Here is a 25,585-nt window from a genome sequence, read left to right as displayed (position 1 = left end):
ATCTCTTCCTTAGAAGAGGAAGAGAGAAGGAGGAGGAGGTGGGCCAGGGGCTTGGTTCAATCATTCTGCTCTTAGCCACTGCTGAGGGGCATGGCTGTGCCTTTGGTACCAACCTTTAACGCCCACCCCCAAAACAGGGAAGCAAGGATAGTATTTCCTGCGCACCAGTAACACCCATCTTGCTTCCCTTGTCTACCCAGCAAACTTCTGACCCTCCCTCTGGACCACCTCACACAATGGCACACCAGAGTGAGGTCCCTATGACCCCAGCTTTGGCCTGCCAAATGACACCAAGGTGCAGCCACATGTGCTCCCACCACACACCAGCCCCAGATGCTTCAGTGAGAGACTGAGAACTGTCTCTGGTTCCAGGCAGCATATGTATGCCCCACCCTGGCATGTGCCAGGCTCTGGGAAGAAAGGAGAATCCACAGGCATTGCTCACCATGCCAGGATGCAACATGGATTGAACACAGGGGTCATCCCACCTTGTGTTATTTGCTCTCACCCTGAGTGAGACAGGAACCATTGTCTCTAGATAATGAAAACCTAGGCCCAAAGTCATACAACTAGTGAACGTCAAAAGCCAGGCCTCCCAACTCCCAGTCAGTGACATTCCCACCATGCTCATGCTTGCCTCCCTCCCCAAGAGACACAAAACTTCTCCAAAGTCCCCTAGACACCTTTACAGCAATGAGAACTAAAGTGGGGTTTTTCTTTGAGAGGATATGTGTGTGGGGGGGTCTCACTCTGTTTTTCAGGCTAGAGTTCAGTGGCACAATCACAGCTCACCGCAGCCTCGACCTTCCAGGTTTAAGTGATCCTCCAGCCTCAGCCTCCCAAGTAGCTGGTAACACAGGCATGCGCCACCACGCCTGGCTAATTTTTAAGTTTTTTTAGAGATGGGGTCTCACTATGTTGATCAGGCTGATCATGAACTACTGGCCTCAAGTGATCCTCCTGCCTTGGTCTCCCAAAATATCGGGATAACAGGCATGAGCCACTGCACCCGGCCGAGAACTAGAGTTGAGATTGGTTCCCACTCCAAAGGCTTCCCGTCACCCCTACAGGGTATCCTCCCATTGTCCTTGCTTCACCTTGAAGGGCAGGGCTAAATAAAAGGGGTTTGGAGGGGGGATCCTGATCACCAGACTCACAAAGGGAAAGAGGACAGATGCTGAATCTCAAAGTGCTGTGCCCACCACACTGGTCCTTACTCAGTGCCTCAATTTCTCTCTGCCACCACCTTTCACACTAAGTACCACTCCATGGGGGGGAGGGGAATCTGGTGCCTATCAGCCACGGCTGGGTCCTGGTTGACCAATGCTGGGGTCCCAGGAGGGAGGAAGGGCACCGCCTCCTCTTCGAGCCCACACATAAGAAAGAGAGGGGACAGCTTTCCCTTTTCTCTCTCTCCCACCCCCAGAGCTCAGACTCTGAACAGAGATGCAGTGATGCCCAGAGATTTATGCAGGTGCCCCTAGCTGGTGGGGTGTGTCCCAGGCTGAGGGGCCAAGGGCTCCTTGTAAGCTGAAGGGCGAGGGTGAAAGGAGGGTGGGGCAGAGGGGCCTGCCTTGGGCTCTTTCCCATACACTCATTCCAGGTTGCAAAAATTTGTCTGGGAGGAAAAGATTACATGAGGGTGAGAAGGCTGGAAATTGGAGACCCACTGCCCCAGGCCCCAGTCTCACTGATGTCTAGGAGATCCAATTCTCCACCAAGCTACTGTAAGAAATCTGGGAGACCCCAGGCCCACAGCTTCCTGCATCCATCACAACCGCTCACATATACAGTTTGTTATGAACTAGGCACTTTTAAAAACATTTTTCCTCAAAAAAGCTAAATGAGGTAGATATGATCATCCCCAATTTACAGATAAGGCAACAGGGAAGTTAAATCACTTGCTCAGAGTCACACAAGCAGCGAGTGACAGAGCTGGGATTCAGACCCAGGCAGTCCAGGTCAATCATGACCATCACCGCCGTCATCATCATCCCTGCTCTTGGCTGTGGCGGCATATCGCCTGCTTGAGAAGTAATGCCTTGTTCTTTCTTTTTTCTTTTCTTTTCTTTTCTTTTTTTTTTTTTTTGAGACAGAATCTCCCTCTGTTGCCCAGGCTGTAGTACGGTGGTACAATCTCAGCTCACTGCAACCTCCACCTCCCGGGTTCGAGCGATTCTCCTGCCTCAGTCTCCTGAGTAGCTGGGATTACAGGAGCCCACCACCACGCCCAACTAATTTTGTATTTTTAGTAGAGATGGGGTTTCACCATCTTGGCCAGGCTGGTCTTGAACTCCTGACCTCAGGTGGTCCGCCTGCCTCAGCCTCCCAGCGTGCTGGGATTACAGGCGTGAGCCACTGCGCCCGGCCCAATGCCTTGTTCTTTCATCCAGCTATATGTTCCCTGAGACCAAGCCTCAGTCCTTCCCCTCTGTAGCTGCCCTGTGGGTTCTCTGCCAAGTGCCTCCATCTCCAAATAGGCCAAGGCTAGAGGGGGGCATGGCGAGAAGTGCTTGGTGCCCCTGGGCTCTGTGTCTCCTACCCCAGTTCCCCCTCCTCAAATTCCCTCTCCGGAAGAGGTACCCCTTCCAGGCTGGAACCTGCACTCATGGGTGGGAGGGCCTCGCTTAGCACACACTTAGTCTGGGCAGCTGTGCCCTCAGAACCAGGCCCTGAGGCTGGGCAAAGAGGACACAGCTGTTGGGCATCTCTGAGGTGGGCCTCAGCTGCCAGGGGTGTGGAGAAAGGCCATTGTGAGCCCTGCTGTGGACCCAACTCAGCAGGGTCCTGCCAGCTACCCCACTGCCCATGGAGGCGGTTCTTTTCCAGCTTGGGCCAGTGTGGGGGGGCTTGCTTAAGAACTGGCTTGCTTAAGAGCTGCTAGCTGGCTGCAGCCTGCACCCTGATGGTGCCCACAGAACTGGTGTCTCCAGACATGCAGGCCCGAGGGGTCAGCATGGGCAGTGGCTGACCCCCCCCTTCCCCCATTCCCAGCCCCTAAAACTTGCTGGCCACAGCTGCAGCACTAAGGAAGTGCAGGAAGTCCTGAGCAGCCAGCTGAGCCCCCCGCCCCCCACCCCAACCTCAAGCTGACCCCAGAGGCTGCGCAGGGGGGGCAGATGGGCGGAGCTTGGGTATTAACAACTGGAAAAGTATGAAGAACATTGCTGCCAGTCCCCAGCTCTGAGACAAGGACAGGGGTAGACGGGGGGTAGCACAGGGTGAGAGAGAGTTACAGACTGGCAGAGAAAAAAGGAGAGAGAGAGGGAGAATCAGACACTGCAAGGCAGAGCAACAGAGAGAGAGACAGAGTTAGAGAGAAATTCCAAGTCAAAAATACACATCACTCATACAGACACTCGCCAGCCGATGGCCTCTTAAGGAAAGCTTCCAAGTTTGGACAGGAGGGTCCAGGTGGGAAAAAGGGCCAGACTCAAGGTGGGACGCAGGAACTCAGCTGGGGGTGACTGACTGTTCCCAAGAAAGGCCCAGGCAAACGACTCAGAGCAGGGGCAGTTAGATACCCCAGAGCTTTTAGGGTAGGGAGAAGAGCAGCTCTCCCCTCCCCCAGCAGTCAAGAGAATCCCAGCTTCTAGAAGTCACTGGATACTGCTTTGAGCCCATGACTCGGCCCTCTGGAACCCCCCTGAACCCACTGTCTTTGCTCTTGTTTCTCTGCCCCTCTAAAAGAAAGAAAGAGAAAAGAAAAAAAAAAGAAAAAAAAAAAAAAAAACAGCCCATTCCCGCACAGTGGCTGAGCCTAGAGGAAAAAGGGAGGAGGAAGCTGAAGGGGAAAAGTCTGTGATTGTGTGCATCTAAGTGTGTGCTTGGCTGCACAGGCTACAGTTGTGTGCATCTGGGGTTGTGTGGACACGACTGTTGGTGTGGACCTGCAACTGTGGGGACCTGGGCCTCATGAACTCGTTCTGTACCTTAGTTCAGGCGACCATGTGCAAATGAGTGCACCTGTGTCTGCAGGTTCCACAGTCAATCAACTCACAAGTATTTACAGAGCAGCCCTTGTGCTAGGCTCTGGGTGGCATCCAGAGCTCTTTAAGTGATTCTACCAGGTCTCTAAGAGCTCACTGTCTAGTAGGGTGGTATCTCAAGCGATAGAGACCAAGAACATGTCATTAGGAATGCAGGCTTTGCACCACTACGCAGGAACACCTTTTCATACAGCCAAATTTAATATTCTTGGTAGCAAGGGTTTTGTTGCCTGCAGAACCTCAGAGTTCCACAGTAAGAGTCCAGGAAAATACTTGTTGCTAAGTTGTGTATACATGTGTTGATGTGTAACTGTGTTTGCATCTGACTGAGTGACAGCGACTGTCACGGCAAGCAATGATGTCTGTGTGACTGGGCTCATGCGAGCACGTGTGTGCCTGTGAGTGACAGGGTCTTTTGTAATTGTGCGGCTGTGTGCAATTGCTCTGTGTGCATGCATGCATGTGACAGCGACTTTTTATGTGTGGGTGACAGCAACTCCTCCTTGCCCCAGTGTGTGACAGCATCTCCGTGTGACCCTGTGCGTGGGTGGGTATGTGCATGGGTCGGTCCCCATGCTCTTGGTCTCCCGTGGGTATATCCCACCTCTCTGAGCTCCACGGTGCAGCAGCAGCCTGCCTCTTCCCTTGTCCCCATGTGGGTGTGTCCAGTAGCTCCTGTCCTTGAGTCTGCCTGGGTGTCCCTGGGTGTGCATGTGGCTGTCTGTGTGTACATATCTCTGTGCCTGCATGTCACTTTTGCTTCCCCCCCTCATTTTGGACAACAGCCCCCTTCATCCCCTCCCCCTCCTGGAGCCAAAGGCAGCACTGAGGGGCAGGCTCCCATCTCACTGTCTTTCCTTCTGTGTCCCCCACCCCCACCCCTGGAACATGGTTCTTTCAATTGCCCCTGTCATCCCCCCAGGCCTTTCTTTCACGCTGGACAAGGGAGGGCCCCAGATGCAGAAGGGGCACCAGAGACACGTTGCAAGGGGAGGGAAACAAGGTGGGGTACACAAACAGGTCAATTTCTCCCCGTCCTCCCCAGCCAGCAACTCTCCTAATCATCTAGGCACCATCAAGTACACCCCCTCCACACACACATTCCCCTCAACAGCCGCGTTTTTGCAATTAGGAGTGTTGCAACCAGACAGCCATGCTCAACTGGGAGGCGGGTGAAGCGAGGGGGGGAACTTCCCTCTCCCAGGACCCATGCAAGCCCACCACCGCCACCGCATTCATACTGCCCTCCGCAGCTGGAGGCAGCTTTGCAAAGGCCACTCGGCCTCAGAGACCAGGGGTGGGGGCTGGGGGGGGGGGCAGGCCTCCGGCGCACCGTAAACAAACCGCGGCGCGGCGGGCGGGGGGAGCTCCGGCGGCCGGCAACGGGGCCCGGCCCGGGAATGCGCAGCAGACTGGCCGGACAGAGGCCGGGCGGGCCCTCGAGGGGGAGGCTCGGACGCCATCTCCGCCTGCGAATCCCGGGGCCCACTGACCTCCTACAACACCTCCCTTCCCCAGGGCGTCAGTTGACGCTCCCGGGCTCGTGACAGGGTCACTGGGGTGCCGGGAAAGGCTGAGGCTGGCAGCGGGCACCCCCTGGGCGCCCCCAGCCCGCCTGGGAGCTGGCCACGGAGCCCCGCGGCTTTGCATAATCAATCGCAAGACATTTGCATATTAATGCCCTCGCTCCCTCCTCCTTACCTCGGCGTGGCGCGCTGGACCAGGCTGGGCAGCGACGCGGGGGTCTCAGCGCCCCGTGCTGGGGGCGTCCATGGGGGGCCGGTGGGGCCCGGGCCGCCCGCCTCCTGCGCCCGGGTGTGAGTGCGAGTGAGCGCGGGGGGGGCGGGGGGCGAGTGTGGCGGCCCCGCGGCTCCTCCGGCAGAGGCGGCGGCCGCTCTGGCTCCTCCCTCCCCCGCCCCACTCCGGCTGGGGCTCGGGCTCGGCGCGCCCGGCCGGCTCGCGGCTGCTCCCTGCAGGCCGCCTCGCCGCCGCCCGCCCCTGCCCCCCGCCCCCCGCCCCCTGCCGCGCCCCGGGACCCCCGCCAGAGGCCCGGCCGCCCCTCGGCCGCTTCTGCCCCGCCCCTCTCTGACTCGCCCTCCCCCGCCCGGGCGGCTCCCGCAGGAGTGGGTACTTGGTGACATATTTTGGAAAAGATGTCATTAAAAAATAGCCTTTGCTTGCCGGAGAATTGGGGGGTTTTCGGGTGTGCACCGTGGGGGTGGAGGAGGAAGTATCGACGAGCCGCCTGCACCTTATACATCGGGGAGAAAGTCTAAACACCAAACGCTTGCAGGTGTAGAGTTTGTTTGGGTGTTCGGGTCCCTTCTCCGCCAGTAACTCACTGTGTGACCTTGACAAATCGCCACTGCTGTCGGGGGCAGAGCTTCCTCAAGCTTCAGGTGCGAAGGCTGGGCAGGTGACCCCTGATGTCCTTTTAACTTCAATCATCTTACGTTTTTAATCCTTGTGGGGGCTCATTCCCCGTTACCTCCCTCCCCTCTCATTTCTAACATCAATACCGATCCACTGCCTCCCCTTTCCAACGTCACCCTTCTCCATATAGGCTCTTTCTATTCTCTGTCACCAGCCATTTCCCCAACAATCTGCTCCCTCTCCTGCGCTGGGGAGGGGACAAGAGCTGCCATACCCCCTCAATTCCTAGCTCCCGGGTGGTGGTATTTCACCCATGTTTACTCCCACAAAAATCCAAATGGTACCAGAGTCAACCTAAGGAAGATGGTGGGCTGCCTACAAATGGACCCCCTAACCCAACCCAAAGGAGAGGTCTCCACCATGCCAGCCCCACCCCCAGCACACACATACACACACCACACACCTGCATTCATGGACATAAAACCAACCCAGTGACGCCAGAGCACCTTTCATCTCAGGATCTCCTAGCACCAGGCTGAGCCCTAATTACCCCAGCACCCCCCTGGCCCCGCCGGTTCCCCTGCTGTCATTAGCCCAGTTTTACCAGCGGGGGCCACAGCCTTCCCACGGCTCTCAGGGTGGGGCTCTGGCTACACAGTCTGCTCTTGGGGAGGGGTGTGTGTGTGTATGTGACTGTGTGTGTGTTAGGGGGAGCTGTTCGGCTAATCGCCCAGTTTATACTGGGCAGAATCACTTGGCGAGTGTGGGATTCTGACCCACAGCTTACCCAAGTTGGGTTGCCCTTGCTCATGTCTTAGTCTCAGCCACCTGCATCCTCAGGGTTGTTGGAGCCACTTCTTTCACAGGGGGTACTGGAGTTTGTAATGCTTCGCGGAGGGGAGGGTACCTCTCTTGGGGTCCCTGGAACTATGGAGATGAGAAAAGCAACTGGGATGAAACCTATAGCGTGCAGAGTGCAGTGGTGGTGTTGAGGGCATGCCGTGGGTGAAGGGAGACTGTGGTGTGTAGTGGCAGCTGTAATGGGGAATTGAGGCTGCAGCGTGCGGAGCCTCCATGCAGTAAGCGAACCTGTATTCAGTCTGGGCTCACAGGAGACAAGCAACAGCTGCAGTGTGGGGCAGGAGGCTGCAGCCTGCAGAGTCAGTGCAGTGAGTGGAATGAGGTGCGCTGAGGGTGGCTGTCTGCCAGTGGATGCCACCTTCTCGGTGATCAGTTTTGGCCGGAACCCTGGGGAGCAAGGCTGCGGTGTGTAGTGCTCAGGGTCTGTACTCTACCCTGTATGGAACTAGTCCCTTGGGATTGGGCTGCTCAAGGAACTGGGAGGGAATCCCAATGCATGAGACACATTTACACTCTGCATCATAAAGGCAGAACTAGGAGGCAGTGGGGAGGGCCAGCAGTAATCTGGATCAGGGCAGGAGTGATGGGGTCCAGAGTGGGAGGAGGAAGGTGCTATGGTTTTGTCTCTCTTCCATCCTGGCTTTCCCCACCATATCTCTCTTTGATGCAAGGCCCTATAGTGTTGGGTGGGGAAGACTTTCTGAAATCCTAAACCCAGAGCCATAGAAAATGAGGTGCCTCCTGATCCACTTTTTTTTTTCCTCTGAGGGGCAGAGTGGGGCACTCAAAGACAAGGATTTACCAGTCCAATCTCCTTTTTTTAATTTGAGACAGAGTCTCGCTCGGTCACCCAGGCTGGAGTGCAGTGGCATGATCTCGGCTCACTGCAAGCTCCGCCTCCCGGGTTCATGCCATTCTCCTGCTTCAGCCTCCCGAATAGCTGGGAGTACAGGCACCCGCCACCACGCCCAGCTAATTTTTTGTATTTTTTTTTTTTTTTGAGACGGAGTCTCGCTCTGTCGCCCAGGCTGGAGTGCAGTGGCCGGATCTCTCAGCTCACTGCAAGCTCCGCCTCCCGGGTTTACGCCATTCTCCTGCCTCAGCCTCCCGAGTAGCTGGGACTACAGGCGCCACCACCTCGTCCGGCTAGTTTTTGTATTTTTTAGTAGAGATGAGGTTTCACCGTGTTCGCCAGGATGGTCTCGAACTCCTGACCTTGTGATCCGCCCGTCTCGGCCTCCCAAAGTGCTGGGATTACAGGCTTGAGCCACCGTGCCCGGCCGTATTTTTTTTTTAGTAGAGATGGGGTTTCACCGTGTTGGCCAGGATGATCTCGATCTCCTGACCTCATGATCCACCTGCCTCGGCCTCCCAAAGTGCTGGGATTACAGGTGTGAGCCACTGCACCCGGCCCCATCTTCTCCTTTTTAAAATTTATTATTATTATTATTATTATTATTATTATTATTTGAGACAGAGTCTTACTCTTTTACCCAGGCTGAAGTGCAGTGGCACAATCTTGGCTCACTGCAACCTCCACCTCCTGGGTTCAGGGGATTTTCATGTCCCAGCCTCCCAAATAGCTGGGATTGTAGGCATGTGCTAGAATGCCCAGCTAATTTTTGGTTTTTGGCTTTGTTTTGTTTTGTTTTGTTTTTTTGGTAGAGACGGGGTTTCACCATGTTGGCCAGGCTAGTCTTGAACTCCTGGCCTCAAGTGCTCCTCCTGCCTTGGCCTCCCAAAGTGCTGGGATTACAGGCATGAGCCACTGTCCCCGGCCACCCCCATCTTCTCTTTACCTCTTTTTCTTGGGCTCCTAGTATGGACTGGCGACAGATCTGGGCAGGGCAAAGTGAAGGGCACACTGCCTTCAAAGCAGGTCTCTCCCCAGGTGCTAGGATCCAGCCGAGGTCTGGGCTTAGAGCCACTGTCCTTGTGTTGCCTCATCTGTCCTCCCACCCCACCCACCCTGCCCACCCATTTCTTGAAGCTGCTAGCTCTTCTCAGATTCAGTTCATCCTCAGCTCCTGTTCCGTCCTTGTCATGAAACCCCCCTACCAGGGCTGTCCCCTCCCATTCCCCACCCCTGCTTCAGAGCTTTCCCCGAATCTATGGGGAGGGTAGGGGTAGCGTGAATAAGGACGGATAGACCCTCCAAGGGGATATGTTTGATGGCCCCTCCAGCCGAGATTTCCGTTTCTAAGGAGGTAGCAGGAACAGCCTGTTCTCTGGGCTCTCATCAGAACAGCCATGCCCAGGTCCCTCCCTCTCTCCCTCCGTCTCTCCTCCCTTCCTTCCAGACTGTTGCTAGGAAGCACCCCAAGATTTCTTGAGGATACGACCCCTAGGAACCAAGGTATCCAGATATCTTTCTGAAGAGGTTTTTTTCAAAGTCTGACAGCTAAAACTCCACACAGCATCCTCTACCCCTGCTCAAAAGCCTTACACATCTCTAGCAGTTTGGGGAAACAGGAGACAGGCCCCTCTACCAGCCACCATGGAACAAGCTCTGTGGCCTGGACCTCAGTAAATCCCCTCCTCTATCTCGTCTTGACCTCCTGGACCCTAGGTCGGCAAGTGATGACATGTCCAGCATACACCTCTAGACTCTGCAGACAGAGCTGGACTTATTGGGGGTGCTCTGGAAAGACAGCAGAGGACACTGAGGTACTACCAGCCAAGAGAACTCAAAACTCAGATGTTTCTCCCTCCTAGGGATTTCCGAATCAAAAAGAGTGGTGCAAATGGAGGAAAGAAAGTTGGAGAGCAGGCTGGGCAAGGTGGCTGACATCACCAGTACTTTGGGAGGCTGAGGTGGGAGGATCTCTTCAGGTCAGGAGTTCAAGACCATCCTGGGCAGCATAGTGAGACCCCCCCATCTCAAAAAAAAAAAAAAACCCACAAATTATCCGGGTGTTGTGGTGCGGACCGTCAGTCCTGGCTACTTGGGAGGCTGAGGCAGAAGATGAGAGATTGGCAAATTAGCAATTACCCTGGTAAGAGAAAGTAGCCACTTAATTCTCCCCTTTGTCCCATCAGGTGCTCTTGCTATAGGTCACAAAAGAGAGAGCCAGGGAAGGGACCAGGCCTGGCTGAGCCTTGCTTTTGGTAGCTGAGATGAGAAATGAAAAAAGAAGCTGACACCTTTTCCAGGCTGTCTTTCAGGGTTTCTCCTACTTTTATTCATTAATCTGACTTTTTTTTTGATGGAGTCTCGCTCTGTTGCCCAGGCTGGAGTGTAGTGGCGCAATCTTGGCTCACTGAAAGCTTACCTCCCGGGTTCACGCCATTCTTCTGCCTCAGTCTCCTGAGTAGCTGGGACTACAGGTGCCCACCACAATGCCTGGCTAATTTTTGTATTCTTAGTAGAGATGGGCTTTCACCGTGTTAGCCAGGATGGTCTCGATCCCCTGACCTCGTGATCTGCCCACCTCGGCCTCCCAAAGTGCTAGAATTACAGGCGTAAGCCACTGCACCCAGCCTGACACTTTTTTTTTTAAAGCATTTAATATGTGCCAAGTATTAGATTCCCCAAATGCTCCCAGCTTCTGGTTTCACTTTCCCTTAGAGTCTTTGCCAACAGGAGAGAGGAGAGGAGGGGGAGCAGGGAAGTCTCCTTTACCATCAGAGTTTGGGGCTTACTTTTCTGCAGCTCTCCCCCTCCAGTTAAAGGAGGGGATAGGGCAGTATGATATGGAAGCCAAAAGTAAAAAGCAGAGCACCTCTCAGGGCCTGGAGGGAGGGGCCATACAAAGGAAATGGCAGGCTGGCCTCCCTTCCCAGCCACTGTCCGGTCTGGGCCTCAGGATCACAGCACCTCTCTTCTCTGTCCTGGGAGTATGGAGAGGGAAGACATCCTCCAGGGTGTTAGAGGGGAAGCTCTTCCAAGGGTTGATTCAAATTCTGCCTTTCACTGTCCTGGGGCAGCAGGAAGACAGACACAGGCAACTGCGGGGGATCCAGGGGTTGTGCCTGAGTCCCTGAGGTGCAGCCACCTTACAGGCCTCTTTCCCATCATCCCCTCCCCCAGATAGACAGAAAGCAGGGATTTTGATTTGATGACTGGTATGAGGAGGAAACTGGTTTGGAGCTAGCTGTGTATAAGTGTGTGGGAGTGACTGTCTTTCTTTTCCCATCCACCTGCTGCCCATAGTGGGGGGACCCAGGCAAGCTTCCAGAGGAAAATGTTCCACTTAAGGAAAAGGAATGACTCAGTTTCCCTATAGAGAGAAGGGAAGCTGACACCCTCTGTGCCTTGTATGCTTACCAACGATTTCGGTGTTTCTGGGTTTTTGGGTCTGGACTCTTGCCACTTTTCTTTATACTGTTTTCTAGCCTAGATAGATAAGGAATGTTCCCTTCCCCTTGGGTACCCAGAACCCTGTTCCTCGCCACCTCTTTTTTTTTTTTTCTGAGACGGAGTCTCGCTCTGTCGCCCAGGCTGGAGTGTAGTGGCCGGATCTCAGCTCACTGCAAGCTCCGCCTCCCGTCACGCCATTCTCCTGCCTCAGCCTCCCGAGTAGCTGGGACTACAGGCGCCCGCCACCTCGCCCGGCTAGTTTTTTGTATTTTTTAGTAGAGACGGGGTTTCACCGTGTTAGCCAGGATGGTCTCGATCTCCTGACCTCGTGATCCGCCCGTCTCGGCCTCCCAAAGTGCTGGGATTACAGGCTTGAGCCACCGCGCCCGGCCCCTCGCCACCTTTTACCCCACTCTGGCCTAGCTGCTTTTCTGACACTTCTCCAGGGTTGCCATGTCACTCTGACTGGTTGACTTCCACCTGCCCCTCTTCTCTCTCTAGCCAAGGTAGCCAACAAGGTGAAGAAAGAGGTTGGGGCTCGGGACTAGGAGGGCAGAGGTGGGAGCTCAGCCCCTGTCCCTGTTGAGAGGAAATGAACAGCAAAAGAAAGTGGGGTGGGCCGGGCGCAGTGGCTCAAGCCTGTAATCCCAGCACTTTGGGAGGCTGAGACGGGCGGATCACGAGGTCAGGAGATCGAGACTATCCTGGCTAACACGGTGAAACCCCGTCTCTACTAAAAAATAATACAAAAAACTAGCCAGGCAAGGTGGTGGGAGCCTGTAGTCCCAGCTACTCGGGAGGCTGAGGCAGGAGAATGGCGTGAACCCGGGAGGCGGAGCTTGCAGTGAGCTGAGATCTGGCCACTGCACTCCAACCTGGGCAACAGAGTGAGACTCCGTCTCAAAAAAAAAAAAAAAAAAAAAAAGAAAGTGGGGTAAGTAGGACCGGGCTTTGAGATGGGCTGGGGGTCTTTTTTTTTTTTTTTTAAGACAGAATTTCGCTCTTGTTGCCCAGGTTGGAGTGCAATGGTACAATCTCGGCTTACCGCAACTTCTGCTTCCTGGGTTCAAGCAATTCTCCTACCTCCGCCTCCCGAGCAGCTGGGATTACAGGCATGCGCCACCATGCCTGGCTAATTTTGTATTTTTAGTAGATACGGTTTCTCCATGTTGGTCAGGCTGGTCTTGAACTCCCAACCCCAAGTGATCTGCCTGCCTTGGCCTCCCTAAGTGCTAGGATTACAGGTGTGAGCCACTGCGCCTGGCTGGGGGGCTATTTTTTTGTACACCCAAAGGAAATGTTAGCATCTCTCTTCACCCTTTGGAGGATTATCATGGGGTCCTGTGCTTGCAGTGAGCCAGAGAGCCCAAGGGGGTCCCTAGGAAGATATTGTGGTGTGGAAGGAAGAGGTGGTATAGGAAAGGCTGCCTCTGATGTTTACAGACTAGAGAGGCAGGGAGGTCAAAAGGGATAAATTAAAAATGGTCCTTGCCCAGAACTAAGGGAGCCCTTGTACATAGGAGTCCAGCCTTTGGGGAAACCTTGCCAAGCCTAGAGAAAGGGCTGCTGGTGGGAGGTGGGGAGACAGAGAAGGCAGATGGCCTGACTACAAAAGCCGCCTCCCTGTCACTGCGAAGTGGGGAGGAGGCACCTCCCTAGAAATCTGCCAGGCTCCCTGCCAGAGGGAATAGTTTGAGCTCAAAATATCACCATCCTCAGGGCCCAAATAGTTCCCAGTCCTGTGTGGACTGGACACACAGTTGACAGCTTCTCTCCAAGAGAAGCAGTTTGGGCTCTAATGTATGCAACAGGGGCTCCAGGATGATCCAGGAATGGCTCCAGGTGGAGGGCCTTAGGATGCGGCAACAAGCACAGAATGACAGCAGGGGAGCAGGCAAAGGTAGAGTGAGGGTCCTGGGAGAAGAGGGGAAGTCAGATACATGAGAGACTGAGGAGAAGCAGGGTTTGTGGCAGTCTCAAGTGTGAGCGGAGTGGCCGGGGGCCATTTGGAAGGTGAGGTGAGGAATCCGTATTCTCCCTCCTTCCTGCTTTAGAAACTTTGGCAACATATATTTGGCAGCTGTTTTGTATACACACTATTCCCCAGTGGTGTCACTTGGGCAGGCACAAAGGGAGCTGAAGGGAGGGGTGTGGATTGAATGTATGGGGAGGAAGAAAGGCCATAGGCAGTACCAACTGCAGAGGGACATGATCTGACCCTCCTTCAGCCACACTCTCCCTTTTGGAACAGAAGTCCTTGACTCCCTGTCTAGACCATGCTCCAGACACCCAGGGCACTGTAATTCTCTGCCCAAATGGCCAGTTTTACTTCCAGAGCCTTAAATGGGCTGCTCTCCCAGATTTATCCCCCCAAAGACTGATTTTGCCACTCAAAGGGTGAGCAAAGAATGGTTGTTGAAGGCTGGGCACGGTGGCTCATGCCTATAATCCTAGCACTCTGGGAGGCCGAGGCGGGTGGATCACCTGAGGTCAGGATTTTGAGACCAGCCTGGTCAACATGGTAAAACCCCATCTCTACTAAAAATACAAAAATTAGCCTGACGTGGTGGTGCACACCTGTAATTCCAGCTACTTGGGAGGCTGAGGCAGAAGAATCGCCTGAACCTGGGAGGCAGAGGTTGCAGTGAGCTGAGATTGCGCCACTGCACTCCAGCGTGGGCAACAGAGTAAGCCTCCATCTCAAAAAAAAAGAAAAAGAAAAAAAAAAAGGAATCATTTTTGGGGAATATGGATTGAGCTTGAACTTGTGAACTAGGATATTGGGCCCTGGCTAAAGGCCTCCATGTTTATTTATTTATTTTTTTGGTAGAGCTGAGAGTCTCATTATGTTGCCCAGGCTGGATTTGAACTCCTGAGCTCAAGTGATCCTCCTGCCTCAGCCTCATGAGTAATTTACTCTTATTCCTGGTTGCAAATGTTAGGGATGACCAGTCCATAGTATGGGGAAGGATGAGAGCTATGCATAAGAAGGCTCAGACATTGGAGCCAGAGGTGGGTAACATTTGCTTTTGGGTTTCTCACTAGGGGAAGGAAAGGCTATGGCCAAGGCCCTGGGCATAATAACTGGATATTATTATTTATGGATCTTTGGGATAAGCAAGATTTAAACAACAACAACAACAAGAAACTTAAAAAAATAGTTTTTAATTTACAGGAAAAAAATGGAAGGTAATAGAGGGTCCCCACATATTCTGCACCCAATTTCTCTTTTTATTAATATCTTAGCATTAGTATGATGCATTTGTAACAACTAATGAACTAATACTGATACATTATTATTAATTAAAGTCCATGCTTTATTTAGATATCCTTAGTTTTTACCCAGTATTCTTTTTCTCTTCCATGATTGCATTCAGAAAACCACATTACATTTAGTCATCAGGTCTCCTTAGCCCTCTTAGCTGTGACAGTTTCTCAGAATTCCTTTGATTTTGATCACCTTCACCTTAGTTTCTTCTTTACTCTCCCTTGTATCCAAGCTGTTTGGAGGGCTTGGAGATGCTGATAGGACTGTCAGATTCGGGGGCGGTGATATGTGTGCAACTAAGGCACCTTAGTATCGCTTTTAGAATATAGGTGTGGAAATGAGAATAGCTCTGGTAGCCCCAGGAGCTTAGGAGAAAAGAAAGAGCCCAGGAAAAGAGAAAGGCCGTATTGCTGAACGCCACACCCTTGCCGCACCTATTAACTAGGGGCTAACCAACGAAAGAAAGGGTGTCGGAATATGATGGAGAAGCCCGGTCGACAGTGACGTCGTGGGCGACGCTGGGTTGTAAGCGACCTTTCGAGCTTCCTGGAGTCCCTGAGTCTCTGTAGTGTCTCAGCTCCTGGATGTCCTCCCTTAAAGGAGAGGAACAATGCGGGCCGACTAGACTAGTCCCTTAGTTTCCTCGCCAGCGCAGACAAATACGGTTTCTGTCCAAGGAACTACCATTCCCAGAAGACAGCGGGGCGTTCTTGCTGCATCCCTATTGGTTGGCGTTTGTTACTCCCAGCCAATAGAAAGTGAACTTCTTGACAAGTGCCAAAATGGCGATGCCTACGACCTAGAAGTGGATTGTGCGGTAGGCTTAAATTTGGGGAGGTGGTGGATGAAAAGGAAATTGGGAGGTATAGTTACAGGACTGGAGAAGGTGGAAGAAATGAGGGAGCAAATCTGGACTTGGAGTAGTGGTGGCCGAAGGACGCATTTAGAGCTAAGGGCGTAATTAGGCAACCAGGACTGGCTTAACTCCTTGATGCCCTCTTTACTCTATTAGTCCCTTTGATATTTATTTATTTATTTATTTGAGAGACGGAGTTTTGCCCTTGTTGCCCAGGCTGGAGTGCAATGGCGCGATCTCGGCCCACCCCAACAACCTCCGCCTCCCGGGTTCAAGCGATTCTCCTGCTTCAGCCTCCCGAGTAGCTGGGATTACAGGCATGCGCCACCAAGCCCGGCTAATTTTGTATTTTTAGTAGAGACGAGGTTTCTCCATGTTGGTCAGACTGGTCTCAAACTCCCGACCTCAGGTGATCCGCCCGCCTCGGCCTCCCAAAGTGCTGGGATTACCCATTGCGCTCGGCTGATACTTTCTTCTTAGTGCCCCAGTTTAAGGAAGGGCGGTTCAGGAGGAGAAAGCCTGACAGGATCTTACCTTATCCTTTTAGCTCTTTTTCTTTCAAATTCCTCTGCCTCGCTTAAATCTTACCGCATCTTCTCCTTTCTATTTAATTCTGCCTTCCCCGGTTCTCCTTCGAACATCGTGTCCTTTTCTTTAGCTCCACTTCTTTCACCTCAAAGTTGGCCGCCACAGCTGCCACCTGCTCAGAGTGAAATCATGAAGGTGGTCAACCTGAAGCAAGCCATTTTGCAAGCCTGGAAGGAGCGTTGGAGTGACTACCAATGGGCAATCAACATGAAGAAATTCTTTCCTAAAGGAGCCACCTGGGACATTCTCAACCTGGCAGGTCTCAAGTGAACTGGGAAAGAAAGATGGGAGGGATAAACCTAAAGAAGTTGTAATCACTCAGTCGTGTTTTGTTATTCCTCTTGCAGATGCATTACTAGAGCAGGCCATGATTGGACCATCCCCCAATCCTCTCATCTTGTCCTACCTAAAGTATGCCATTAGTTCCCAGGTAAGCTCCCCCAAAACCCCCACCAAGAAGTGAGAGTTTTGGGGGTAAAAAACTTGAAGTGTGTTTGGACCCCAGTGGTTCATTACTGTAATCTCAGCATTGTGGGAGGCTGAAGCAGGCAGATTGCTTGAGCCCAGGAGTTTGAGACCAGCCTGGGTAACATGGCAAAACCCAGTCTCTACCCCAAAATACAAAGAATTAGTCCTGCGTGGTGGTGCCCCTGTAGTCCCAGCTACTTGGAAGGCTGAGGTGGGAGGATCACCAGAGCCCTGGGAGGTCAAGCTACAGTGAGCCATGATCCTGCCACTGCACTCCAGCCAGAGCAACAGAGTGAGACCCTGTCTCAGGAAACAAACAAACAAACAAAATTTGGGGTGCAGTTTTACAATTGTCAGCTTACACTTTCTAGATGAATTTGTTTGAACAGATCATTTCACTGAGTTTCAGTGTTCTCATAAATAATAATACTTCATTTGTTGTGATGAATATTACATTCACTTATTCTACTGGTAGTAGTAGCAGGTAGCACAGGCCTGTGGCCCCGCCTACTCAGAAAGCGGGGGTGGGAGGATTGCTTGAGCCCAGAAGTTTGAGGCTACAGTGAGCACTGATTGTGCCACTGCACTCCAGCCTGGGCAACAGAACAAGACTCCATCTCTTAAAAATAACCACCACCAAAAGAAAAATAGGATTACATTCACTTGTTCTAGCAACAAATACTCATGAATTTTTTTTTTTTTTTTTTTTTTTTTTGAGATGGAGTCTCGCTCTGTCGCCCGGACTGGAGTGCAGTGGTACAATCTTGGCTCACTGCAAGCTTCGCCTCCTGGGTTCTCCTGCCTCAGACTCCCGAGTAGCTGGGACTACAGGAGCCTGCCACCACGCCCGGCTGATTTTTTGTATTTTTTTTTTTTTTTAGTAGAGACAGGGTTTCACCATGTTAGCCAGGATGGTCTCTATCTCCTGACCTCATGATCCGCCCACCTCAGCCTCCCAAAGTGCTGGGATTACAGGTGTGAGCTACCGCACCTGGCCTCATGAATACTTTTATGTGCCAGACAGTGCTAGCCCCTGGGGACATAGCTGTGAACAAGACTTGATGCCAGTACACAGAGAATTTAGTGGGTAATATAGACATGTAAATAAGCAGTCACTAGATGGGTTTATGATAAAGGTTAGAATAGAGTACAGATCCTCCTCAACTTACAATGGGGTGATGTGCTGATATACCACTCATAAGTTGAAAATGTACTTAATACACATAACTTGCCAAAGGTCATCTACCTACCACTTTTTTGAGACAGAGTCTTGCTCTATCACCCAGGTTGGAGTGCAGTGGTGTGACCTCAGCTCACTGCAACCTCTGTCTCCTGAGTTCAGGCAATTCTCCTGCCTCAGCCTCCCGAGTAGCTGGGACTACAGGTGCCTGCCACCATACCTGGCTAATTTTTGTATTTTTAGTAGAGACAGGGTTTCATTATATTGGCTAGGCTGGTCTCGAACTCCTGACCTTGTGATCTGCCCACCTCGGCCTCCCAAACTGCTGGGATTACAGGTGTAAGCCACCATGCCCGGCCATCTGCCTACCTTAAATGTGCTCAGAACACTCTAGCTTACAGTTGGGAAAATCATCAAACACAAAGCCTATTTGTTGTTTGTTTGTTTATTGAGATGGAGTTTCACTCTTGTTGCCCAGGCTATAGTGCAATGGCTTGATCTCGGCTCACTGCAACCTCCACCTCCCAGGTTCAAGTGATTCTCCTACCTCAGCCTCCTGAGTAGCTGGGATTACAGGTACCCGCCACCACACCTAGATAATTTTTGTATTTTTAGTAGAGATGGGGTTTTACTGTTTTGGCCAGACTGGTCTCGAACTCCTGACTTCAGGTGATCCACCCGCCTTGGCTTCCCAAAGTGTTGGGATTACAGGCATGAGCCACTGCGCCTGTCCTTATTTTTTATTGATTGATTGATTAATTGATTGAGGCAGAGTCTTGCTCCATCGCCAGGCTAGAGTGCAGTGTGGTGCGATCTTGGCTTACTGCAACCTCCGTCTCCCAGGTTCAAGTGATTCTCCTGCCTCAGCCTCCCAAGTAGCTGGGAATACAGGTGCATACCACTACGTCTGGCTAATTTTATATTTTTAGTAGAGACTGGGTTTCTCCATGTTGGTCAGGCTGGTCTTGAACTCTTGACCTCAGGTGATTCACCCTCCTTGGCCTCCCAAAGTGCCGGGATTATAGGCGTGAGCCACCACGCCCAGCCAGAAGTGCAGATTTCTTTTCTTTTTTTTTTTTTTGAGATGGAGTCTCGCTCTGTCGCCCAGGCTGGAGTGCAGTGGCCGGATCTCAACTCACTGCAAGCTCCGCCTCCCGGGTTCACGCCATTCTCCTGCCTCAGCCTCACGAGTAGCTGGGACCGCAGGCGCCCGCCACCTCGCCCGGCTAGTTTTTTGTATTTTTTAGTAGAGACGGGGTTTCACCGTGTGAGCCAGGACGGTCTCGATCTCCTGACCTCATGATCCACCCATCTCGGCCTCCCAAAGTGCTGGGATTACAGGCTTGAGCCACCGCGCCCGGCCCAAGAAGTGCAGATTTCTTATGTGCATATATTGCATCGTGGTGAAAGCTGAGCTTTTAGTATACCCATCACCCCAATAGTGAACGTTGTACCCAATAAGTAATTTTTCAACCCTTACCCCACTCCCACCTTCCCACCTTTTATATTCTCCAGTGTCTATTAGTTCACTCTGTATGTACACCCGTTGTGTAGCTCCCATTTATCAGTGAGAATATGTGGTATTTGACTTTCTTTTTTTATTGAGATGGAGTCTCCCAGGCTGGAGTGCAATGGCATGATCTCAGCTCACTGCAACCTCCTTGACTTTCTATCTCTGAGTTATTTCACTGAGGATAATGGCTTACATGTATGAGCACTTGAAGTATAATTTCTACTGAATGCGTATCTCATATATTTTTTTGAGACACGGTCTTACTCTGTCACCCAGGGTGGAGTGCTGTGGTGTGATCTCTGCTCACTGCGACCTCCACCTCCTGGGCTCAAGTGATTCTGCTGCTTCAGTCTCTCAGGTAGCTGAGACCACAAGCATGCATCACCACACCTAGCTAATTTTTATGGTTTTAGTAGAGATGGGGTTTTACCATGTTGGCCAGGCTGGTCTCGAACTCCTGACCTCAGGTGATCCGCTCACCTTGGCCTCCAAAAGTGTTGGGATTATAGGCATCAGCCACCGTGCCTGACCTAAATGCATATCTCTCTCTCTTTTTTTTTTTTGAGATGGAGTTTCACTGTTGTCCCCCAGGCTGGAGTGCAGTGGCACGATCTCGGCTTACTGCAACCTCCATCTCCTGGGCTCAAGCAGTTCTCCTGCCTTAGCCTCCTGAGTAGCTGGGATTACAGGCGTGCACCACCACACCTAGCTAATTTTTGTATTTTCAGTAGAGACAGTGTTTCACCATGTTGGCCAGACTGGTCTCGAACTCCTGACCTCAAGTGATCCATCTGCCTCAGCCTCCCAAAGTGCTGGGATTACAGGCTTAAGCCACTGTGCCCAGCTTGAACGTGTATCTTTTTTACACCATCATAAAGTCGAAAAATTAAGGCGGGGCACGGTGGCTCACACCTGTAATCCCAGCAGTTTGTGAGGCCGAGGTGGGCGGATCACCAGGCCAGGAGATCGAGACCCTCCTGGACAACACGGTGAAACCCTGTCTCTACTAAAAATACAAAAATTAGCTGGGCATTGTGGCGAGTGCCTGTAATCCTAGCTACTTGGGAGGCTCAGGCAGGAGAATCTCTTGAACCAGGGAGTCAGAGGTTGCAGTAAGCCAAGATTGTGCCACTGCACTCCAGTCTGATGACAGAGCGAGACTCCGTCTCAAAAAATAAAATAAAATAAAATAAATTAAAAAATAAAGTCGAAAAATTGTAAGGTGAACCATTGTTAAGTTGGGACTGTCCTTGCTTTGGGAATACATGGGAAAGGCACCCAGTCCAGTCTGAAAATCAAGGAAGGCTTTGTGGAGGAAGTGATATTTAAACCAAGACCTGAATGTTGAGTAGGAGTTAGCCAGGCACATTGAGGAGAGTGTGTGTGCAAAGCAGAGAAAAGCATATGCACAGGGTGGGCGGCAAAACTCACATAATGTTGTTCAGGAACTGAAAATAATTTGGTATGGCTAGAGAAAAGGAGTTTGTTCTCAGGACTCCTTTTTCTTTTATTTTTTCTCCTTTTCTTTTTTTGTATTTTTTGTAGAAATGGGGTCTCACTCTGTTACCCAGTCTGGTCTTGAACTCTTGGCCTCAATTAGTCCTCCCGTCTTGTCCTCCTAAAGTGCTGGGGTTATGAGTATGAGCCACTGTGCCCGGTCCCAGTACCCCTTTACATTCTTAAAAATTTTGAGACTTTTCTTAAATATATTTGATTGTATTTGATTTCATGCTTCCCTAAAATGGATAAAACCAAGCTGCACCTGACCACCTTGGGCACATGCTTTCAGGACCTCCTGAAGGGCCATGGTTACTCATATTTGACTCAGAATAAATTTCTTCAAATATTAAAAAAGAATTATTGGCCGGGCGCGGTGGCTCAAGCCTGTAATCCCAGCACTTTGGGAGGCCAAGACGGGCGGATCACGAGGTCGGGAGATCGAGACCATCCTGGCTAACACGGTGAAACCCCGTCTCTACTAAAAAATATAAAAAACTAGCCTGGGCGAAGGTGGCGGGCGCCTGTAGTCCCAGCTACTCTAGAGGCTGAGGCAGGAGAATGGCGTGAAACCCGGGAGGCGGAGCTCGCAGTGAGCTGAGATCCGGCCACTGCACTCCAGCCTGGGCGACAGAGCGAGACTCTGTCTCAAAAAAAAAAGAAAAAAATTATTGGCCGGGTGTGGTGGCTACTGCCTGTAATCCCAGCGCTTTGGGAGGCTGAGGTGGGTGGATCATCTGAGATCAGGAGTTCGAGACCACCCTGGTCAACATGGTGAAATTCTATCTCTACTAAAAATACAAAAAATTAGCCAGACGTGGTGGTGCGCGCCTGTAATCCCAGCTACTCAGGAGGCTGAGGCAGGAGAATCGCTTGAACCCAGGAAGTGGAGCCTACAGTGAGCCGACATCATGCTACTGTACTCCAGCCTGGGTGACAGAGCAAGACTCTGTCTCAATAAAAAATAAAATGAAATAAAATTAATTGATCTCTTTTTGTTGTACCTTGAATAGATCTTTTATCTATGCATGATTTTTGTCACATCATGAATTGGTAATTTGGAAAATATCCATGACTAAGTTATATAGTTGTTGATGCATTTCAATTGTTGATGCATTTCATAATATAATATCATCACATGTTATGGAGCCTCCAGGACAATCCACTGTACAATTGTGAGAGAAAAAGAGCAAAAAGGTAAACAGTATCTTAGTAGTAATTTTTAAATAATTTTGACTTCCTAGACCCCCTGAAAGGTCTTGGGGACCCTGAGGAGTTCCTGGAGCATACCTTTAGAACTGCTAGGCTGGCACTTTAAGGAGGAGAGTGGTTTAGAGAGAGAGAACAATAAGGTCATAAAAGACTTTTGAGTGATGCTAAGGAATTTGGGCTTTATTTTAGGGTGACAAGTAATCATTTAAAGGGTGTTAAGTGGAGGAGTCATATGACAAGACTTCCTTAAAGATACATGTATTTTAATTAACATAGAATAACATGCAAAGATCTTGGGCCAGGTGCAGTGGCTCAATCCTGTAATCCCAGCACTTTGGGAGGCCAAGATGGGTGGATCACCTGAGGTCAGAAGTTCAAGACCAGTCTGGTCAACATGATGAAACCCCGTCTCTACTGAATATACAAAAATTAGCCAGGTGTGGTGGCGGGCACCTGTAATCCCAGCTACTTGGGAGGCTGAGGCAGGAGAATTGCTTGAACCTGGGAGGCGGAGGTTGCAGTGAACTGAGATCGCCCCACTGTACTCCAGTCTGGGCAACAAGAGCGAAACTTCATCTCAAAAAGAACATACAAGATCTTAAGATCAATTCAGTGAGGGTTTTTTTTTTTTTTTTTTTTTTTTTTTTTTTTTTTTTTAATGAGATGGAGTCTCACTCTGTTGCCTGGGCTGGAGTACAGTGGGGCGATCTCAGCTCACTCGAACCTCCGACTTCCAGGTTCAAGCTATTCTCCTGCCTCAGCCTCCCGAGTAGCTGGGATTACAGGTGTCCCCCACCATACCTCGCAAGTTTTTTGTATTTTTAGCAGAGACGGGGTTTCACCATGTTGGTCAGGCTGGTCTCGAACTCCTGACCTTGTGATCCGCCTGCCTTGGCCTCCCAAAGTGCTGGGATTGCAAGTGTGAGCCACCGCACCTGGCCTATTCAGTGAGTTTTAGCAATTGTATATACCCATGTCACCAGCATCCAAAATAAGATACAGAGCATTTCTGGTCTCTCAGAAAGTTCCCTTTTACTGCTTTCTAGTCCACTCGCTTCTTCCACAATTGCCTTTATTTGGATTTCATAGCAATGTAGTCAGATGGGATATATTTCTTATACTATCTTTTGTTTAACATAAATGTTTTTGAGATTTATTATTTATGTTGTATATGTTAGTAGTACATTCTTTTTATTTATTTAATTTTAATTTGAAACAGGGTTTTGCTCTGTTACCCAGGCTGGAGTGTGCAGTGGCAGGATCACAACTTACTGTAGCCTCGTCCTGCTGGGCTCAAGTAATCCTCCTACCTCAGGTTCCCAAGGAGTTGGGACTACAGTCATTCACCACCATGCCTGGCTAATTTTTAAATTTTTTGTAAAGACGGGATCTTTCTATGTTGCCCGGGCTGGTAATTTTTACATTTTTGTAGAGATGGGGTCTCACTTTGTTGCCCAGGCTGGTCTCAAACTCCTGGACTCAAGCGATCCTCCTGCCTTGGCCCCCAAAGTGCTGGGATTACAGGTGTGATCCACTCATGCCTGGCCCCATTCTTCTTCTTCTTTTTTTTTTTTTTTTTTGAGACGGAATCTTGCTCTGTCGCCCAAACTGGAGTGCAGTGGCCAGATCTCGGCTCACTGCAAGCTCCGCCTTTCGGGTTCACGCCATTCTCCTGCCTCAGCCTCCCGAGTAGCTGGGACTACAGGCGCCCGCCACCTCGCCCAGCTAGTTTTTTGTATTTTTTAGTAGAGACGGGGTTTCACCAGGTTAGCCAGGATGGTCTCGATCTCCTGACCTTGTGATTCGCCCGTCTCGGCCTCCCAAAGTGCTGGGATTACAGGCTTGAGCCACCGCGCCCGGCCCCCCATTCTTCTTCTTATTTTTAATTGCTGAATAGTATTTCTCAGTTGATACATAGATTTTTTGTTTATTAAAAAATTTTTTTAGAGGCTGGGCACGATGGCTCACGCCTGTAATCTCAGCAATTTGGGAGGCTGAGGCGGGTGGATCACGAGGTCAGGAGATTGAGACTATCCTGGCTAACATGGTAAAAATTACCCGGGCATGGTGGCATGCACCTGCAGTCCCAGCTACTCAGGAGGCTGAGACAGGAGAATGGCTTGAATCCGGGAGGTAGAGGTTCCAGTGAGCCAAGATCGAACCACTACACTCCAGCCTGGGTGACAGAGCAAGACTCTGTCTCAAAAAAAAAAAAATTTAGAGTCAGGATCCTTGCTTTGTTGCCCAGGCTGGAGTGTAGTGGCACAATAGTGGTTCACTGCAGCTTTGACCTCCTTGGTTCAAGCCATCCTCCTGCCTCAGCCCCCCAGGTAGCTCGGACTACAGGTGCACGCCAAAACCCCCAGCCAATTTTTTCATTTTTTGTAGAGACAAGGTTTCGCCTTGTTGCTCAGGCTCATCCTGAACTCCTGAGCTCAATCTGCCTACCTTGGCCCCCCAGAGTGTTGGGATTATAGGCGTGAGCCATGGGACTCACCCCTAAACCACTGCTACATAATACACCATATGTACTTTTTTTTTTTTTTTTTGAGATGAAGTCTTGCTCTGTCGCCCAGGTGGGAGAGCAGTGGCTTGATCTTGGCTCACTGCAACCTCCTCCCATCCCCACTGCAGGGTTCAAGTGATTCTCCTGCCTCAGCCTCCCAAGTAGCTGGGATTACAGGCATGCATCACCACACCTGGCTAATTTTTGTATTTTTAGTAGAGACGGGGTTTCACTGTGTTAGCCAGGATGGTCTCAATCTCCTGACCTCGTGATCCACCCGCCTTGGCCTCCCAAAGTGCTGGGATTACAGGTGTGAGCCACCGTGCCCGACCAGAATTCTTACTGATTTTTTTTTTTTTTTTTTTGAGACAGAGTCTTGCTCTGTCGCCCAGGCTGGAGTGCAGTGGCGAGATCTCAGCTCACTGCAAGCTCCGCCTCCCGGGTTCCCGCTATTCTCCTGCCTCAGCCTCCCGAGTAGCTGGGACTACAGGAGCCCGCCACGTCGCCCGGCTAGTTTTTCGTATTTTTTAGTAGAGACGGGGTTTCACCGTGTTAGCCAGGATGGTCTCGATCTCCTGACCTCGTGATCCGCCCGTCTCGGCCTCCCAAAGTGCTGGGATTACAGGCTTCAGCCACCGCACCTGGCTTTTACTGATTTTTAAGTGTCATTTAATATAATCCTCTTGTAATCCTTATTTGTTATATATGCTTTTGAGTTTTATATCACTTTTTAAATCTAATTTTTTTTTTTTAATTTTTGAGATGTATGGAGTTTCACTCTTGTTGTCCGGGCTGCAGTGCAATGGCACAATCTCAGCTCACTGCAACTCCGCCTCCTAGGTTCAAAGGATTCTGCTGCCTCAGCCTCCCAAGTAGCTGGGATTATAGGCGCCTGCCACCACGCCCAGCTAATTTTTATATTTTTAGTAGAGACAGGGTTTCACCATGTTGGCCAGGCTGGTCTTGAACTCCTG

The 25,585-nt window shown here is 51.1% G+C and overlaps 2 protein-coding genes across 5 annotated transcripts in view; one reads left to right on the top strand and one right to left on the bottom strand.

Moving 5' to 3' along the window:
• The window catches only part of THRA (thyroid hormone receptor alpha), a 32,563-nt gene extending 26,640 nt beyond the window's left edge, over positions 1 to 5,923 (bottom strand). The window contains exon 1 of the mRNA XM_030922761.1: positions 5,691 to 5,923. The gene's annotated coding sequence lies outside the window, so the exon portion shown is untranslated. The remainder of the gene's footprint in view (positions 1 to 5,690) is intronic.
• Positions 5,924 to 15,537: 9,614 nt separating this feature from the next.
• The window catches only part of MED24 (mediator complex subunit 24), a 35,363-nt gene continuing 25,315 nt past the window's right edge, over positions 15,538 to 25,585 (top strand). For 3 of the 4 annotated variants that reach the window (XM_010354498.1, XM_030922757.1, XM_010354496.1), the window contains exons 1-3: positions 15,538 to 15,608; positions 16,306 to 16,494; positions 16,583 to 16,665. In XM_010354498.1, the coding sequence (XP_010352800.1) occupies positions 16,365 to 16,494; positions 16,583 to 16,665 (213 nt within the window). In that variant the 5' untranslated portion in view covers positions 15,538 to 15,608; positions 16,306 to 16,364. Of the gene's footprint in view, positions 15,609 to 16,305; positions 16,495 to 16,582; positions 16,666 to 18,429; positions 18,460 to 25,585 lie in introns of those variants that run through there. The other variant, XM_030922758.1, reaches the window with a different exon arrangement.

Source organism: Rhinopithecus roxellana, chromosome 19 (genome assembly GCF_007565055.1).
Source record: "Rhinopithecus roxellana isolate Shanxi Qingling chromosome 19, ASM756505v1, whole genome shotgun sequence".
NCBI classification, from domain to species: domain Eukaryota; kingdom Metazoa; phylum Chordata; class Mammalia; order Primates; family Cercopithecidae; genus Rhinopithecus; species Rhinopithecus roxellana.
This window is presented reverse-complemented; position numbering and strand designations above follow the sequence as displayed.